The sequence below is a fragment of the Solea solea genome, chromosome 3, assembly GCF_958295425.1.
Source record: "Solea solea chromosome 3, fSolSol10.1, whole genome shotgun sequence".
Lineage (NCBI taxonomy): Eukaryota > Metazoa > Chordata > Actinopteri > Pleuronectiformes > Soleidae > Solea > Solea solea.
Genome location: NC_081136.1, coordinates 10,061,151 through 10,079,597, shown reverse-complemented (window position 1 = coordinate 10,079,597; position 18,447 = coordinate 10,061,151). Strand labels below are relative to the sequence as shown.

The 18,447-nt window shown below is 39.4% G+C and overlaps 3 protein-coding genes across 11 annotated transcripts in view; 2 read left to right on the top strand and 1 right to left on the bottom strand.

Moving 5' to 3' along the window:
- Positions 1–26: 26 nt before the first annotated feature.
- Positions 27–10,975, top strand: rpgrip1 (RPGR interacting protein 1). Its single transcript, XM_058624967.1, has 31 exons — positions 27–129; positions 612–766; positions 1,260–1,313; positions 1,478–1,595; positions 1,855–2,060; positions 2,627–2,729; positions 2,823–2,969; positions 3,127–3,232; positions 3,319–3,342; positions 3,443–3,589; positions 3,691–3,764; positions 4,039–4,229; positions 4,366–4,472; positions 4,606–4,656; positions 4,740–4,919; positions 5,029–5,146; positions 5,382–5,545; positions 5,622–5,970; positions 6,065–6,225; positions 6,352–6,584; positions 6,878–6,993; positions 7,190–7,398; positions 7,606–7,638; positions 7,726–7,901; positions 8,124–8,193; positions 8,306–8,363; positions 8,513–8,607; positions 8,817–9,006; positions 9,094–9,178; positions 9,281–9,408; positions 10,008–10,975. The coding sequence occupies exons 2-31, from the start codon at positions 679–681 to the stop codon at positions 10,232–10,234; spliced, it is 4,008 nt and encodes a 1,335-aa protein (XP_058480950.1). The 5' UTR covers positions 27–129; positions 612–678; the 3' UTR covers positions 10,235–10,975.
- Positions 10,976–11,395: 420 nt separating this feature from the next.
- Positions 11,396–17,824, top strand: fam113 (family with sequence similarity 113). Of its 2 annotated transcripts, none has more exons than XM_058623910.1 (9): positions 11,396–11,535; positions 11,976–12,057; positions 12,603–12,682; positions 12,879–13,111; positions 13,440–13,590; positions 14,483–14,621; positions 15,489–15,545; positions 16,678–16,866; positions 16,996–17,824. In XM_058623910.1, the coding sequence occupies exons 1-9, from the start codon at positions 11,500–11,502 to the stop codon at positions 17,142–17,144; spliced, it is 1,116 nt and encodes a 371-aa protein (XP_058479893.1). In that variant the 5' UTR covers positions 11,396–11,499; the 3' UTR covers positions 17,145–17,824. The 2 variants fall into 2 exon arrangements, with proteins under 2 accessions (XP_058479893.1, XP_058479892.1); XM_058623909.1 differs by having other exon boundaries at positions 14,375–14,621.
- Positions 17,822–18,447, bottom strand: part of LOC131455970 (dynactin subunit 1-like) — an 11,569-nt gene continuing 10,943 nt past the window's right edge. For all 8 annotated transcript variants that reach the window (XM_058623900.1, XM_058623897.1, XM_058623898.1 and 5 more), the window contains one exon: positions 17,822–18,390. In XM_058623900.1, the coding sequence (XP_058479883.1) occupies positions 18,253–18,390 (138 nt within the window). In that variant the 3' untranslated portion in view covers positions 17,822–18,252. The remainder of the gene's footprint in view (positions 18,391–18,447) is intronic.

Genomic DNA, 18,447 nt, shown 5'->3' with positions numbered 1-18,447 from the left:
TTAGGACTGATATCATCCAAGCACGGGGTGGAGACACATGTACAGATTACAATGGAGATCAGGTTGAAGCAGGAACACTTCACATCACTTTAGTAGATGTAAACTACTTTGGATGGCCAGCAAACAAGGGTAAGTCAAATATTTAATTGATGTAGTTTTCAGTGTTTGTTTATGATAGTGTAGTAATGTCCCACTATCCTTAAGATGTCATTAGAATTTAGATCACTTTTTCATGTCAGATACACACACTGATATGACAACCATGGGCGTATACTGATACTGATATCAGTTGGATGCAGTCATTTTAAACTATGATGTGCACAAAAGTATTGTTACGAAACATGCAATATGACTCAGATAAAATACTGCTGCTGCTTTTCATTTACATTTACAGAAAGTGCTTAGTGAATTGTAGGGTTTTTAGATCCTATCTTTCACTTATTTATTTTTTCTGATATGCAGTGATATTAACCAGTATCAGAGTGTGTTCATTAAGGTAGTGACTCTTTTCCCACCATGTTCTCAAACAGTGTATCAAATCATGGTCACAAGATTGAATCCTACTTTTCTTTTGATTCTTTGTTGCTCCTCCTATAAATCCACACTCACAGTTTTGTAACTTCACCTGGATGGAAGAGTGGAGCTTTTTGATTGGCTGAGTCAGACTGGAGAGGTGTGATGTCGCCCACAGTTGATGATACAGCTGCAGACCTCCCAGTCCGAGATGTGGGACTAATGAGAGGGGGGCTCATGCCAGCTGTCCCAGGTTTGTTTGAAATCATACATGTGTGTACTTTATGAAAGAAATAATGTAATGTTCAATGAATTATCATTAAAGTCCATTGGTAAAAGGTCAAACAAATAATACAATTTTGGAGTAATTATAAGAAAGACAAAATGAACATTATTGGGTCATTTGATTCTATTGACAGTGTGTGGTCTAAATTTATTTATCTGCTTTCAATCGTTGGTTAGAATCTTCCAAATCCTTAGATCATGGTAGTGGTAATCAACATACTAATGCAAACATTTTAGAATAGAGAAAAAGCTGGTAATCTTCAAGAGACTTGACGTTTCTCTACAAAAACCATTGAAATTTAAAATTACAATTAGCTTGTCGCTTTTAGTCAGTATTCAGACTAGGAATTAATGCAGAGAGTGGAGGTGAGGATTGACTCAGTTGAAAGTATGTTAATTTACATTTGTGTATCCAAATACAAGTTTTGTAAATGTCCTGTTCCTCCTGTTATTTTTCCCAGATACTCTACGTGATGGGAAGCCATCGAAGAAACATCATATAATAAAGGTGAAAGGTAAAGCCACCTAACACAACCCATTCTGTCAGCTCTCAACCAGATATTAAGACCTTCAATGGTTGAAATCAAAAGTATTTTTCTTAAAAATGTATTTAAACTGTTGTTTTCACATCATTCATATCAGTCATCTTTGCTGTGTTTTTGCCTTTTCTTTCAAACAGATCCTCAGCGCCTGTTTCGTTTTCCCAGAGAGCACCTTGAGGACCTGTGTCTGCGACTGCAGGAGGAGAACAGTGTGCTCAGGCAACATGCACGTGCACAGGAGCAGAGGCTACGCAGGTAACTCACATTAAAACATAAACATTAACACATGCCATCATGAGTTAAGACCTGTCCACCTTTTACCCTATGTAAGCTGGGATTTGCACCAGCGCCCCCCACGACCTTTGAAAGATAAAGTGGTAGAAGACGGATGGATGGATAATGAATGTAGCCAACAGCAGACATCTGGGCCAAAATGTTTGCGTCCATGGCATTTTAGTTGTAAGATATATGTAATGAAGATAAGTGACTGATGTGCTTCCTCCTTTGTGTTCAGAATGTCCACCAGACTTATGCGCCATCGGCAGGCCCATTCAGGGTCAGGTGGCGTGAAGGAGAGGGACATGGAGGACACCGTACAGGAGCTGGAAGCACGCGTATCTATGCTGGAGAGCCAGAAGGAGGTGCTACAGAACAAACTTAGCCTGGCCAAGCAGAACATAATGGACCTGGGGAGACGTACACCATACAAGATCAGCAAAGGTGTGCCAACGTAGACTTCTCCCATCCCGAACTTCACATTCACAGTTCGACATACTTTACTGACGTCTCAAGTTATAGAATTGTCCGCGAGTACATTTTGTGAATTTGTCTTTACAGCACTGCTAGAAAGCTCTGAAATCACTAACAAACCAATATTTGCTACATGCCTTCACTTGAGCTGGGTCAAATCAGTGTTCCGTTTTTATAAAACAGGTTTTATAGTCTTTAAAATATAAATTGTAATGCTGTTTTGTGCTGTATATTGACTGTTTTCTTTCTGTGTATGATTGTGCCTTATAACTGTCTATTGTTTACCTGTGTAATAGACTGTTTGTTGCGCACAATACTAACAGATTGTGCAATGTAACTATTTCTATTTCCATAATTTGTTCACAGGAGAAGGCTGACTTTAAAGACCCGAGAGATTGTTTGTTTTTTCATTACATCTTTTAATTTATATACTGTATTTACTGCATATAAATCGAAAACTAGATACTGTGTACCAAATACTACTGTTTACTTTAACTTCCATCTGTGAACTTCCTCCCCTCCCATATTGTTGGCAGGTAAAAGTATGGAAGTGGAGGGCACAGTTAGGAGGGCAGCCCAGACGGCCCCGTCACGCTACGGTCCCATGCTAGAAGACAACAGGGTAGAGATGGAGGGATTGTAAGTATCTCTAATTGTTTTACCTCTGATTAATTAAGAAAACCTAGTGATCACTCTCTCCACCGCTTCCATCTTGATGTCAACACCTCTCAGTTCCAGCAGGTCCTGTGTGACAGAGCCAGTGAGGGTGACAGAATTTGAGGTGACTGCCCAGGCCCTCAGAGACACACTGAGAGAGAAAGAGAAGGAGGTGGAGGGAACCATGAGGGAGATGAGGAAGCAGCAGTCCGATAGGCACAGGTGGAGAAACTACCACTAATGTTTCTGCAAGTACTAGATCTGTACTAGATAGTAAAATATGTGAAGTAGATGGCATTATACTGTTTGTAGTTCTACAGATACTGCTTCAGCTTGCAACTTTGTCAATTAAAAAATGGCTTCTTTTTTTCCCTGTCAGAATAACTATCAGCGAGAATGTGGATCTGATTCGTCTACAAAAGGAACTTTCAAACAAGAACACTGCGCTGAGAGTTACACAGATGAAGTTGGACGACCTGGAAAAAGTAAGACAGCTATCAACTGTTTGTTCGTCCTTTATCAATTTGGTGTTCACAAATCTGTCTTTCTTTCTTTCTTTCTTTCTTTAAAGGCATTTGAGAATCAGCTTGAAGAGGTAAAACTGGACGGAAACAACACTCAATACATATATTTGGAACTCATGGATTTGTTGCTGGTCACTTATTTTTTTTAAGACTGTCATCTTTTTACTGCAGAATCAGAGGTCACTGAGGGAAAGTCTAGGAGCTCTGCTGGAGAAAGTGGAGGAGCTGACAGAACAGCTGAAGCAGGAGAAACAGAGAGCGCTGGCACTGCAGGATCAGCTCACCACTGCCTCCATGTCTATGAAGAACCTGGACAAGGTACTGCATTTGTACCTGCATCTGACAAGACCTCAGACATGTCCTCATGAAAGACCATAGATCAATAAGTAGCTTCAGATTAAATGTTTTGTTTCTTCCAGCTACAGGAGAGGATATCAGACCTGGAGACCGAGCGGGACATGATAAAAGAAAACTATGACTCTCTACTAGAGAAGTAAGTATGAGATAAGTTAGGAGACCTTATTATAATTGAGAATTTCAGATGAAAGGATGCAAATATGTATCTGATAAAAATATATATATATATATAAAGTGTTTATTTGAGTTACTGTTGTCTTTAGATTGTTTCGAATCAGTCTAGTAACCAGAGAACCAGAGAACTGGATATTTTAAATATTTCTTTAAACTTTGAAAATCATCCCCAGTAGCTTAAATCACAGTCTACATTGTAAACCTATGTGTATGTACATGCCTGTTCTCTCTTCTAGTACTTTCTCTGCCCAAATCAGCCATGATAACCGTGTGGAAAAACGTAGTGTAGTGGACCAGAAGAGTCAGGATGGGAGGCTGGAGGAAATCCTGCAGACAGAGAGGGAGAAGAGAGGCAGACTGGAGCTGGAGAAAGAAAAACTGAGACAAGAGAAGGAGATGATAGAAGAGCAAAGAGACCACGAAAGAGGTCTTGAGCCTTATACATGCAATTTGACAACACCAGAACACCCAGAAAATTCACTCTAGGGAAACTTTGGACAACAAATATATGATCCCGCAGTATCACATCTATATAATTTTGTATCTTGTGTTATTTTCTTTAGAGTTGTCTGAGATGATGCGTGTCAAACAAGAGCAACTAGAACGAGAAGTTCTCCAGCACAGAGAGCAAGTCTCTGCTCTGCAGGGCCGACTGGACTCTGTCACTAAGGTAAGAAATGATGAACTAAATAATATACTCCCTAACAGCTGTTACACACACATCTGCCTCTTATAAAAACCTGTTTTCTGTATGTTATCTTGGCTTTTGGTGTATTTCCTGACACAGTTTACCTATCTTCTAGGGGCTTGACATGAGTGTTGAGGAGCTCAGTGAAACTCTTTTACAGATCAAGGTTTGTACTCTTGTGCCTCACTACATTCAAACCATGAATAAATACTATTTAAACATTGTGCTATGGTCTCTTTCAAATCACAGGTGTTTAGGATGCAGCAGGAGAGCAGTGAGGGTCTACGATTCCTATGTTCTCATGGGAAGGTGGAAGATTTGCCCCATGAGCTGGTAAACATCCAGGCAACACTCGCTGAGACTGTGTTGGAGTTACAGAAAACTAGAAACCTTCTACTGGTAGAGCACCAAATCTGTAAAGACCTGAAGGTATATGCACATCTAATTTAAACACATTTCAATCTGGATTTAGAAAGATAGCGAAGGACAGTGTGTAAATAGCTGTTGTGATAACACTGTCACTATTCTCTCCCCAAAGGAAGAGCTAAACACAGTCAGTCAGAGGATGGAGAGAGAGAGGGAGCAGAGCAGGATGATGATGGCAGAGAAAGACAAGCTCTTATCAAAAAGAGTTCTTCAGATCAACACATTGCAAGGTATGAACAACAGTAATATCCTGGATTATTCTTAGAGCATCACATGGGGATCTGGATCAATCCCAGCTGACACTGACACAGGGCCAACATGCAGAGACACACAACCATTCATACTCACATCCACACCCATATATATTCATAAAACAATAAAGAGAAGAATAACACTTGTTTGAAAAATACAACCGGGTATTTCTCATTAGTGAAAGAGTTTTTTTTTTGTCTTTGTGCTCAAAAGCCCAGTTGAAAGAGTTAGCTTACAGCCCCAGAAACTACAAACGGTCCATTCCAGTACAGTACACCTGGCCAGCTGGGGATCAGGAGGTGGTACAGCCCATTGAAGATGACATGTCTTTTTCTCAGCTGAGAGCCGGCGAGTCACTGCTGGAGATCCACCTTAAGGTGAAAACTTAGTCCTTGTACCTGACCCAGATTTTGATTTTATCCTGAATATTTACCTGCTGCTTTTGCATCTCAGGCTGCCACCTTCACTCCAGCAGGACTTCGGGTCATGAGCAGAATTGGTGCAGGAGTGGACACTGCAAGTGAAGACTTTGTGACCTTTTGCACCTATAGCCTCTTGGACTTTGAGATGCACTCCACCCCACTTGTGTCGGGCAGTCAGCCCAACTATGGCTTCACATCCTGCTATGCTCTAACAGCCCGCGATCTGGGTAGACTGGGAGGTCAAGGCTCAAGAGTCAGAGTGGAGCTCCACCAGGCATTAGGAGGGGTCAACTTTGTGACACATGGAAGTGGGCAGATGTCTCTCATGAGTGCCATAGAGAGAAGAGGTGAGCGTGTCAATGGACGTGTCAAAATCACAGGTAAGAGCTTTTGGACAATTAAACAATAACACAAAAAATGAAGAAAAACAGCTCTTATAAAATGTGCCTGTCCTCCTCTGTTTCTCTTTTCAAGGACCAGAAGCTGAAAGTATTGGTGTTGTGGATTTTTGGGTACGTCTCTTCCCTCCTGCTGAGCCCATGGACACTGCGGTAGAGAAACCAGCTGAAAGGAGAACAGCAGTACATAGAGGTCCTCCTCAAATCCCTCACGGCTGGCAAGACACAGGTTTTGAAGTAAGACAGAGACAGGAGGTTCTTAACAAATAAATATACTCTTTTTTCACTTAAGCCCAACTGTATCTTGCAGTAGAAGTAACTTGTTGTCCTCTGTTTACGACTTTTTTTTTTTAACTATGACAGGAGTTGCTTGACTACGGTGGTGGAATCCCTAATGAGTTGGTGGTTATGTTGGAGCGTTGTGTGGGCCTCAGCACACGCTGGCCAGGTCTTCTTCCTGATGGCTACCTGACTTACAGGTTCTACGACCTGCCACCTCATGTCTCTCAAATAGTCCAGTGCACCTCAGACCCAGTGTTCTATGATACCACCAGCTACCCACTGGCAGTAACAGCTGATGTATTGCACTACTTAAGGTATGATGGAGAAATTTGATTGCTGCTGTCTCACTTTACTAGTGCAGTGTTATGTTTGCCTCCATCTGCCTTGACATAAAACAAATGACTTCCTTTGTGCAGCACAAGAATGTCACTGGGCAACATGAGATTTATTTTAGAGTCTTGTGGAGCACTGTGAGAACACATTTGACAATGATTTAAATGTCACAGGCATTTTATTTAAAAGTTTATATTTAAAAGTCACACACTATAGCTTTAATTCTTATAATGTCACCAATTATTATAATGCTGTATAATGCACTTCTGTCCAGGTCTAGTAGTCTGTGGGTGTATGTGTATGATGACAGCGATGACCAGATGCAACCAGCTTATCTGGCCAAGACCCCAATCCCACTGCGAGCCTTGGCTACAGGCAGGGAGATCAGAGGTGAGGCAGAGAGCACAATAGAACTACCATGTACCAGGAAATTATTGCAGTGTCCATATATATATCTATACCAGAAGAATACAGATCGAAACATGTTTTCATTCACATGTGATAATGAAACTGATGCATCCGAGGAGAAAAATGTCGAAAGAGTCAGAGGAGCTGGTCTTAACCATTTGTCTCTCTGTCCTGCCAGGTGACTATGTTCTGAGGGATCCAGCTGGTGGACCTCGGGGTATCATCAGAGTCATGATAAAATGGAAGTACCCTTTCCACCCGCTGGTGGACGACACGCTGGGTAGACAAGGAAGACAGGACAGACCAATAGAAAATGCTGACAGGGAGAAGATGAGGAAACAGGAGGCTGAGGTGTCGCACAGGCCCATAGCCAAGCCCAGAGTAAAGGTTAATCTGCTGCATGTGTTCTAACCCTTCCCATAATAACAAACATATCTTTGAGATGTGTCAAGTTTATTGACATTCTGTTATAGGGCATCTGGGTGACAAAGTCCTCAAAAATAATGTGTAAAATTTAATTAAATGTTTAAATGTAATTTGTTTAAAACCTCAGTTCATCAACTCAACTCCAGATTTTCTCTGCCTTTACCACAGATTCAGTCAAGAGAAACCAAAGCAGTGCAAGAAGTAAGCTTCAGACCACCATACAAAAGCTATTTATTCATGTTTTTTAATATGATAGTTTTGTTTACTAATACATTAATCTCTTAACAGCTCCAGCCTCCATCTGTAAAACAGAAAAGCTCACACAACAAACAAGCAGAGCAAAACAAGTATGTCAGGTCTACAGACAGGAAGACATCCACAAAGAGATCAGCTGACCTAGACCAAGGCAAATTCCATGTGACACCTGAGCCACTGACCACACCCTCACATTCACCTGATCAGGAGTAAGTTGCTTTTTGTTTGTTTTTTTGTTTTTTTTAATCCATACTTTTTTCTTGTTACTGTGCTACTGTTGTAGTAGTGTGGAGAGTTACTTTAAGGAAGATTAGTAAGCAAATATGATCATAATACACAGTTACTTTTGTGACAAAACAGATTTGAAAAGAGCATATTTTTGTAAATGAACTTATAATATTCAAGAAAACAAATGTGTAATCTTATTTAAGCACTTCAGAGGGAATGTCTCCTAGACAATCACCAGCCATGTTGTCAAGAGGAAGCTCTGCCAGGACTCAGGTACGGAGGAACTTGGGAACTTGGGAACATGGGAAAAGAGACTAAATGTCACCTGAAATATTGCTGTTGAGAAAAACTAGAAATGAAAAGACACCTTTTAATTTCTTCCCAGGAACTACTCTCTGTAGATCAGGAATCAGTGGATGAAGAGGAGGAGGAAGAGAGAAGAAGTGAGCATGATAACAATTCACATCCACACAACAGGAGTTTGAACACCTGAGTTTCTCCCGGGAATTTCAAACCTGATTCCACCAGTTTTGGAAAAACATTATACTTTACTCAATTGATTCATAGAACACACTTTTTTTTAACCATACAGCAACTGCAGAAGACACTGAAGCCAATGATTCTTCAGAGACAAGTACCTCACAAAGTGACATCGTCATCGTTTCACCTAAACAGAAAATGAGAAAGGTACAAGAAACTGAAAGAAATTTAAATGTGTACATATTTTTAATCTAGCACCAGTTTGACTTTTCATCTCAAACTGAGTGGACAAAAGTTCTGCCATATATAGATAGATAGATAAATAAATAAATAAATAAATAAATAAATAAATATAGATTTATAAAAGAGTGTTTTATCCACTTCAGATAAAAAAACTGACTTTTGCTGCGTTTCAGAGAGACAAGCTGAGAGTCGAGATTCTGTCCCTGGCGTTTGAACCATCATCACATGTGGCCCTGGACAAATCGGTGCAGCAAGTGTACGTGGAATATCGGCTGCTGGGTGTTGCCATGGAGACAACAGAAACACCAATGTCCCTCCGCAAACCCACAAAGGGGGAGGAGATTTACTACAACTTTACTCGAGGTGTGAGATGCTGAGCTTTTTGTGGTTCTGTTATGATTTGTTTTGGTTGTAGTTGTTTTTTTTTAATTTACTTCTGGTTTTCCTCAGTGATCTATGTGGATGGTTCACAGTCAGGTCCACTCAGACAGTATCTTTACACCATGCTGGAGGGCAATGACCCCAACCAGGGCAGGTAACATCATCATCATAATCAACATCTACATCTTTTGGTCTCCTTAAAACAGAACCAAACCACAATATTTATCATTGTGCTGTACGCATGTGTGTGTGTAAGGTTAAAGTTCACAGTCGTCAGTGAGCCGATGGACGATGATGAGGAATGTGTGGACATCGGACAAGCATTTCTTGACCTACAAGAACTGCTACTCACAGGAAATAATGTTATTGAACAGCAGATTGACAGTAAGTACCATACAGTACTTTGCAAAGTAAAACATCCTGCACAGTAAAATTCATCAGGTGGGAATTTGCTTCTTGTTTAATAATTTTTTTATCCTACACTCCTGTCATCCAGACTTAAAGGTCCAGTGTGTAAGAATAAGTGACATCTAACAGTGAGATGAACAAATAGAGAAGTCCTCCACTGATCCTTCACCAAGCACAACAGGGAACTACGGTGGCTCCACTCTCTGTGGTTTCCTCCTTGTTCTTTGTTGGTTGATGGATCAGGTTTATGTTGGCGGAGCCATTCCTTGTTTGCATAGTAAGCTTTCGCTTCAAACATGTGTGTTCGTTGTGCAGTAAAACATGGCAGCACAAATGGCGGCCTCCATAAATAAATTTTTCTTGTACTTGTACTACTTTACTTCAACACTTTTTAGCACAAACACGTACAGACACTGAAAACAAAAAGTGTACCTGATACCATAGGTAAACGTATTGATTAATGCAAAGAATTTCTTCATTAAGTCCTTTTATTGTTGACCTACATCAGATTCAGTATCTGTATTGATGATATGTTAAAAAAAACTTGGAGCTCTGTGTGTTTTTATTCCCCCCAGTCATCAGCGTGGATGAAGACAAGGAGGTGATAGGAAATCTGAAAGTTTCTCTTGAAGCAGCAAAAGCTCTGACGAGGATATACCAGGAGTTTCATCCAAAAGATGAGACTGAGAAAGACGACAACACAGATGAAGAAGAGGAGGAGGAAGAGGAGGAGAAGCGAGAAGAGACGAAGAAAGAAGATCCGATACAAGTAACAGATTATGACATTGACAGTGACTTCTAGTGAAAGTAAAAAGGTTGAGATCAACAGATACTGTAAGTTGTGTTCAGTATTAAACAGTGTGAACGAGTAGTGAGTTTCTTCCACAGTCCCAAAACAATATGTACATGTAAGAAATAAAGATAGAAGTTGTCATTTTTTAGGGCATTTGAAGTTATTCTTTTAAGGTTATTCATTCATTTTTTACAGTTAATATCCATTTCTTCCTGTCTCATAGTGAGTTCTATACATCGTCATAAAGCTTGCTGTGTATGTTTAGGGAGCATTATTCCTGCATACGTAAAATGACTGTATATTGATCTACACATTTAAAAGTCTTGTAAACACATTTTGCAATTATAGTTCAAAATTGAATCATCAATTCATAATTTAAAGAAAGACATTTGACGGTATGTATCACTGGTTTTTCAATGTTCATGGTAAATAAGTAAAAAATTAAGTTAGTATATCAATATTTATCTTTATTTACCTCCTGCCTGTGGATATCGTGTCAGATCCCTGCACCTCTGAAGTTGACAGGTATCATGTGACCTGAGGCATTGCGCTTACCAATGTTTAAACAATAAAATAAAAATAGAAATATATTTAATTTCTTAAATTGTTTCTTAAAATTGATTCAAGTTGCGTTAGACTTCATTTTTTTAATCGATAGGCTTTTTAGTGATTGTGTTTAGTGTTTAAATAAAATGAATGTATCTAACAAGTGACTCTATTTACATTTAATAAAACAATGTGACTACATAATCGGCTAAGTCTACTGTACAGTGAAGAATGTCTCAATACTACTGTGTTTTTTCCATTATGTGTGTATCATACACATATTCACACCAGAACAGGTAAGATTTTGAGATTTTTTTTTTAAATTACTGTTTAAAAAACCCTGACCTGATTATCTAAGCATTTTCCTAATTCCTCATGGATCATACTACTTGTTTTTTAATCACATTTTATTTGTTGTTTGTGATTGTATTGCTGTATTTTGCATGTTATTGTATCTTTGTTTGAATGTGGCCGTTTGTTAAGCAATTAGTTTTCCAGTTTTGTATGAAAGGTACTATATAAATCAAGTTAATTAGATTTAGATTAAAAAGGCCAAGAGACGTAGCAGCACATTTAACTCGTTTAATGGCAGAAAAATATTGAGTTTGTCTCTCGCCTAAACCTGGCAACCCTGGTTGAGACGTCGTTTGAGGTCCGCCATTTTACCTGCAGCTTGGTCACTGGCGCTATTAAAAGCCTCATCATTATCATCCTCATCATCAGATTGGATGCAGCTGCGCTTAAAAATGGCTGGGTCGCAAAAGGTAAATTAAACAACATTGTCTTTGAGACAATAAATGTCTGTAATTTATATCATATAACTTAAAACAAGTGGAAGCAGAGCTCGTGAATTAGTTACTTTGAATACATCTCAGCAAAGTAACTTTGAGGTAGCAAAGGTCACTTGCTAACACTTCCAAGTCCCTACATTCAGCAGTGTTAATGCCCTCTCTTAATTTAAGAAAACTGAAGCTAACTTGATGAAAATGATGTTTATTATTGTCCTAACGGTTAAGGAGTAGTACAAATGTGAGTTTAAGCCACACGTTTTTGAGAGATTTAGGCTAATTTCTAGCCTAGTTGTAGTCTCGTCTCTCCTTGAAGCACCTGCGTATCCTGTCACATAGAAAAATTATTTTAAAAAGATAAATGGACCCCAAATGTTTTATTGCATTTTCACTGAAATGTGCTTTGTCATGATCAGAAAGAGACGATGAAGTGTGTGAGCCATGAGCAGGCCTGCAAACTGCTTCACAACAAGTTTATTGTTGTACTGGGAGACTCAAGTAAGTTCACGCTTTTATCCATATGTTTTGAACCAGGGCCGCAGCAATTAATCTATTAATATTGGCAACCTTTTTTTTCATCAGTTGCTCATCCTGAAAGTATTCGTTTTGAAATCATTACAATTGTCTGTTTATTTTGTTTCTTTGCTCCTCTATGATGGTGTACTGGGTTTAGATTTTATGGAGAAACTGATTTAATTTTCATAATTTTATTGATCCTAACTAGAGAATTCACTGTCCTCAAACGGCCAAGATGGCTTGTTTTTCCAGTGTTTTTATGTTCAATGTACAGCTCAAATTTTTTGCACCACATGTAAATGTACTGTATATCATATCTAGGTTCTCATTTTTTGCAATAGTGTATGTAATGTAATATTTCTGATTGTGTATCAAAGTTTCAAATCTGCAAAATGTATATTGCAAATGAATCTGCAATATTTGTCAGAAAAATCTCAGTTTGGTGTTTTCCCTACACTGTTCAGCCCTTCTGTGTACACACCTTGGGTTGTATCACACTGTCGGTTATTATTCTGTTTCCTCTTCAGTTCAGCGGTCTGTATACAAAGACCTTGTTCTGCTGCTTCAGAGGGATAAATATTTGACAGTCCAGCAATTGAAGAGCAAGGCAAGGACTAACATTTACTATGTTTACATACTGATTTAAAGTATGAACTGCTTTCAAAGACATTTTAGTGTTGGGCAAAAACATCTGCCAATTGAGTAACTATCATTCCTGTGATGGTTTTAGTTTAGTATTGTAATCTGTAATTTTAAGGAGTTCAGTGTATCAATACTCATTCTCAAATCTTTTTTTCCATCAGGGTCAAATGAGCTTCGAGCAGGACTGCCTCATAGAGGGGGGACGTCTTGGTCAAATGCATAATGGGACACAGTACCGGGAGGTTAGACAGTTTAAGTCTGCCCACCACCTGGTCCGTTTTTATTTTGTGACCCGAATCTACTCCAGCTACATGAAAAGCCTCCTGGATGATTTCCGTCATGGTTTGAAACCAGATGTCGTCATTGTAAACTCCTGCGTGTGGGATGTATCAAGGTGGTTAGACTTGACTAAATATTAATTTGTATTAATGCTCTCTACCAAGCAATTTGATGTTAAATATGACTTGTTTATTATTGTGTACAACATTCAAATCATAGTTAAACCCTGGTCAGACCTGGTATTAACATCCAGTGCCAAGTACTGGTCTGAATGTACACCGACCATCCTAAATACTTTTTCAAATTCAATCACAAATTCAATTTTGGGACTAAAGTGGCCACATTTCTGAGCAAGCATCGCCAGACGCAGTAGAGACTGCCTCCTCAGCTGATGTCCTTCATCACAGTTTCATGAGTACGTGTGCATCTGTGTTGGTTTACAGATACAACTCGAGTTGGATTAGCACCTATAAGGACAACCTTATCTCCTTTTTTGACCAGTTGAGTGAGATTCTGCCCGAGGAAACTTTGGTCATGTGGAGTCTCACCATGCCCTTGGCTGAGAAGATCAGAGGAGGTTTTCTTGTCCCTGAGGTATGATAAATCAAACAACTGTATTGTGAGGAGACATGAAATCTGGTTTTAGCCTGGGAATTCACATCAGATGAAGGCAGTACTGTTATTTAGCCCCTACAGTTTAGCTCACAATCCTTCAACCTACACTGTCTCAGCAGTACTGCTCCTAATTAACTAAAAGAACAAGTGGGTAGACAAGCCCATTTATTTAATTGTCATTGAATCATTGTAGATTTGTAAATATGAGGGAAGGCTTCAAATATGAAAATAATACACATACTCCCAAAGTGCTGTTTCTCCTTATTTCTCATTTTTGCACCATTTGCTTCCCTGTCTTCATTAGCACAGGGTGTGACACACAGTTTACAGTCAGGGTCGAGTCCACTAGTTGATGGAGATAAAGCACAGCAGATGAGTGGACACCAGTGTGATTGACAGCTGGTGTCGTCCAATGGACCAAATTATTACTGGCTGCCTAGTCCCATTCTGACGGTATCATGACCCACACAATTTTGACACTGTCCAGTGTCCATTTGGTTTGAGATGTGGTGGGAACAAATTCTGATTATAGTGAGCATGAGGATGTGGACAGAGGTTTATTATTGTAAAATGGTAATTAAAATTAAGGATTAATAAAGAAAATGAAAAAAAAAAAAAGCTTTTTAATAATAATAATAATTGTTTTCAGTCTATACCTATACTACTTGCTGTCACATCATGCAAATACAGTACGTTTTCAGGCAGAGCTTCAATTTGCCTGCAGGATTGTACTTTCTTCTCCCCCCCCCCCTACACACCTCAGATCGAGCACAAGGCCCCCCACCTGCGATATGATGTTGTGGAAGCGAACTTCTTCAGCGCAACCCTGGCTGACGCGTATGGATTGGATGTATTGGACTTTCACTTTCAGTTCCGCTCCTCTATGCACCATCGAATGAAGGATGGTGTCCATTGGAACGCTGTTGCCCACCGCAAGATAACCTCCCTGTTGTTACAGCATGCTGCACAGGCCTGGGGTGTCTGTATGCCCTGTCCAGTGACCACTGTAGGTGAGTAGGTGACTAGCCACACAGGAATATACACTCCCACTGCATTAGAAGTATTTTACTACATCTGACACATGTTTACGTGTTTCTACTGGCTTGCCTCAGCACTGCACAGTAAAGCTGCGTTTACACTAGCATAGTACCTCGTACCTGGTATTTTTTTAGTTCCTGCTCTGGCTAAGATTCCAAGTGACCCGAGTAGGCACTGTGCGTGACGTCGCCAGACTTACCGCAGGTTCATGCAGCTGTGCAGTGATGACTGCCCATGTTGAGTAGGAACTACTTTTGTAGTGGAAAACCAACCCGTGAGCTGGGACCATAGTGGAAAAGGGCCATGACTTGTGTCTGTTTTTTTTATGTCTCTCAGATCTGCTTTTCAGAGCTGTGTAGACACAGAAATCCTATCAGTTAAACTTTTGAGATTAAAATTGTCTATGTGGTCCTAGATCAGATGCATATCTGATATGTGGCCCTGTGACATTAATAACAATGGTCATTTAAGAATGCATTTTTTTGTGTATATGGGTGACCTGCACTGCAAAGGTGTGGCAAATTCAAAAAAATAGACAATTTTTCCCAAGAGCTAAATTTCACCCACAAATTTACATTGTTGGCTCGCTGTTTGGGGAAAAAAGAGTCAAAATTTCCTCAAATTTACTAAAAACATTGACTTGGACATTAGGTAAACTGACTTGTGTCAAATGTCACTGTGACCTGACACAGGCAAAGTTCATAGGCATTAAAAACATTGAAACTACATCATAACATGTAGGTGTTTGTATGCAACTGTTGGGCAACAATTCTTATTTAAATGTGTTATTTCGTCATTTGTACTGATTTTATCAGTTAACATGAGTTTGTTTGTTGTAGAAAATACCGAGGTTACTGTTAAGCAGCCAGTCTGGAAGAATCCTTCCGACCATGCAGGTGAGATGTCAGGTGGTTATGATCTGTTTTAAAAAAAAGATGGGTCATGCTTCACAATAACCTGGAGTCTCTCTGAACCCAATAAACCGTGGAGTGTGTTTGGACATCCTTTATCCATCACAATGCACTGTAATTATCAGAAGTCAGACCAAATTTGGCAGATGGTATCAACGTCCTTCAGAATGGATGTTTTACATTTAGTTAAGTTCTATATTTACTCACAAAACAATTTGATTCTCTTAAATGTCTGCTTTGTTTTACATCGTTTAATGCCTCGTTTTGGCACTAGTGGCCCCATGACCCTTGTGAATGAATGAATGAATAATGACTAATTTCCCCAATTCTGTTTCATGTCTCTGACTCTGCCCCTAGTGTTTAAAGCACATAAAATCATTTCTGTATGGATAGATACAGACACCACAGCAACATTTGGTGTATATGCATGTAGCCACTGCCATTTTGCTTCCTGATTTTGTAGAATATCTAATGCACCTGATTATTTGATTGGTGGTTAAAGCAGTTTGGGATTATTAATCTATATTGCTACATACAATTATATGAATGTAATGATGAAATGTATTTTTAAAAAAGCACAATGTGTTGAGCCTCAATTATACAGTTAAAGTTTGACCAATACAGTGCCAAAAAATGAATTGTATCTACTTGTGCAAAAGACAAGCACTTCAGAGGAGTGTGCAGAAGTTGCCATAGACATGAATACACTTCTGGCTGTGGAGTATTTGCTTCCAACTAAAACAACTCTCCTCCCAACACTTGTTCATCCAGCATGGGTGAGGATTAAAGCTACTTAGAAAAAACTCCTTGTTGTCTTTGAACGTAACTTCAAATACAGATACAGCCTCTGAGATGACAAAATATTCACGCTGAGTAATGTAGTGTGATTTTAGAGCAATGTGTGAATACACTGAAAACTTAGTGATCTAGTAATTCGTCTCTCTCTCAAACAACTTGAATAATTCAATATAGAAATGGGTTACATACGGATGATACGTTGTGCCGTGTGCATATCTGAAAGGGAAACGCTGCACACTTCCTTCTCTGGTCACTTCATTCACATTTTGTTTTGGGTTTTTCCCCAATCCTACCACTCTTCATCAAATCTCTCTTTCAGAGAGAAATCCATTGATGAGAAACTACAATTGCAACGATTCCATCCGTTTTTCACACTTCTTGAACTTTGAGGACAACCACCGGCAGAGACAGTGGCATGACACAGCTGGAACCTTCAGATCTGCCTGGCCACCACAGCCTTACTTTCCGGTGCACAGCCACAAAAATAATCATGGACACAATGGAAATGGTGCGTGTACAGAGAGAAGTATTTCATGCTTGTATTTATTTAGAGGTAAGGTAGCTGTGGGTCCTCTGATCTATACAATTGTCATTTCCTCTCCAGAGCCTATTGACATGGGTCTAAATATTTTTACAGGCTTCAACTACAGACCTTACCACCACCATCCTGAGCCTAACAATGATCACCACCATCAGTATGTGATGAGGAGTCGACACCGCAGACGCCATGCTCCATACAGTCATCACAGACCCCATCAGTATGCTCACTACGACGGTTACTACTGAGGTGTTTTCACAATAGTTCAGGCTTGTGAGAAGACTGTAGGTCGCAGGAGATTAGTAGTTGTTTAGATGTTTCCACACTGAGGTTCTTAAGCAAAATCTTCATACTAGTCTAGTTCATGCCCCCAACGTCCTGAGAAGTTCACACATGGGTAGACTTTATTTTTTTCTTATGCCATTTGCTACGTGTTCCTCGTTTGAAATTGCAATGTTGGTTCTTTGGCAAGAATGATTTTAGAAGTGTTCCCATTTGAAGGCATCTTAATTCTGCACTTAAATGTATATGGTGCTTTGTCCCTTTTTTAACACGAGTTCAAATTCCTTAATTGGGTTATTAAAAATCAGTTTAGTTATTTTAATAATCAATGTTCTGAGTGGTCTGATCCCAAACAAGGCACAGAGTGCTAAGATTTTTTTCCTTAATGTCTAAATTGGATGTTTGCTCAAACCAGTGTTTACAATGTTTAGAATGCTAACAGTTAGTAGCAGATTAGTCTTTTTGACATCATGAGACTGAATCTGCATGTAGTTATCTAATGTACAATATAGATGCAGAAGTGGTTGTGAACCTTGCTACATGATTGACCATTTCTACAACCAAGCCTGGCATGAACCCTTGTTAGACTAAATGTTAGAATGGTTTCTTAATGTCAATATCACATTAAACCAACACAGACACATTATTGGGTTTCTTGTTTTTAAATTGCTTTATTGTCTGAATTGCTACGAATACATTACTACACCAAGCTCCGGCTCTTGGTGTGACATCTTTTAATTACTACAAATACAAAACATACAAAGAAGAAACTAAAGAGGTGCAAGTACAGTATAAATGACTACATAGTTTTCCATTTCCACAAATAGTTGGCAAAACTGGTGTATACAAAAGTCAAATCCACTTTGGAGTCATCCAAATTAAACACCAGTAGGTTTTACATACTTAGTTTTATTAGTGCTGTGTTAACTTTGGAAATGTAGGATACAGTTTCCTGAGAGAAGTGAAAAGCAAAGAGTAAAATTACAGAAGGTTGTCGAATGGAAGCTGGAATGAGAAAAACAAAAGTTTTTCTTGATGTGGCATCAGTCTTGGCTGAAGATCCATCGCGTGTCCTTATGCCATAAGGAGGGAGTGCACTTGCTGCAGCTGCTGCTGTGATAGGACGAGACGGTGGACCTGTTCCTGTCCACGTGCGCATGGAACGGAAACACGACCTACAAACACTGTTTTTCCTTGCTTCTCTTGCTTAGCCTGAGAAACAACACAGGTGCGCATGATGAAATTTTACATTTTTACATTTACTTACAT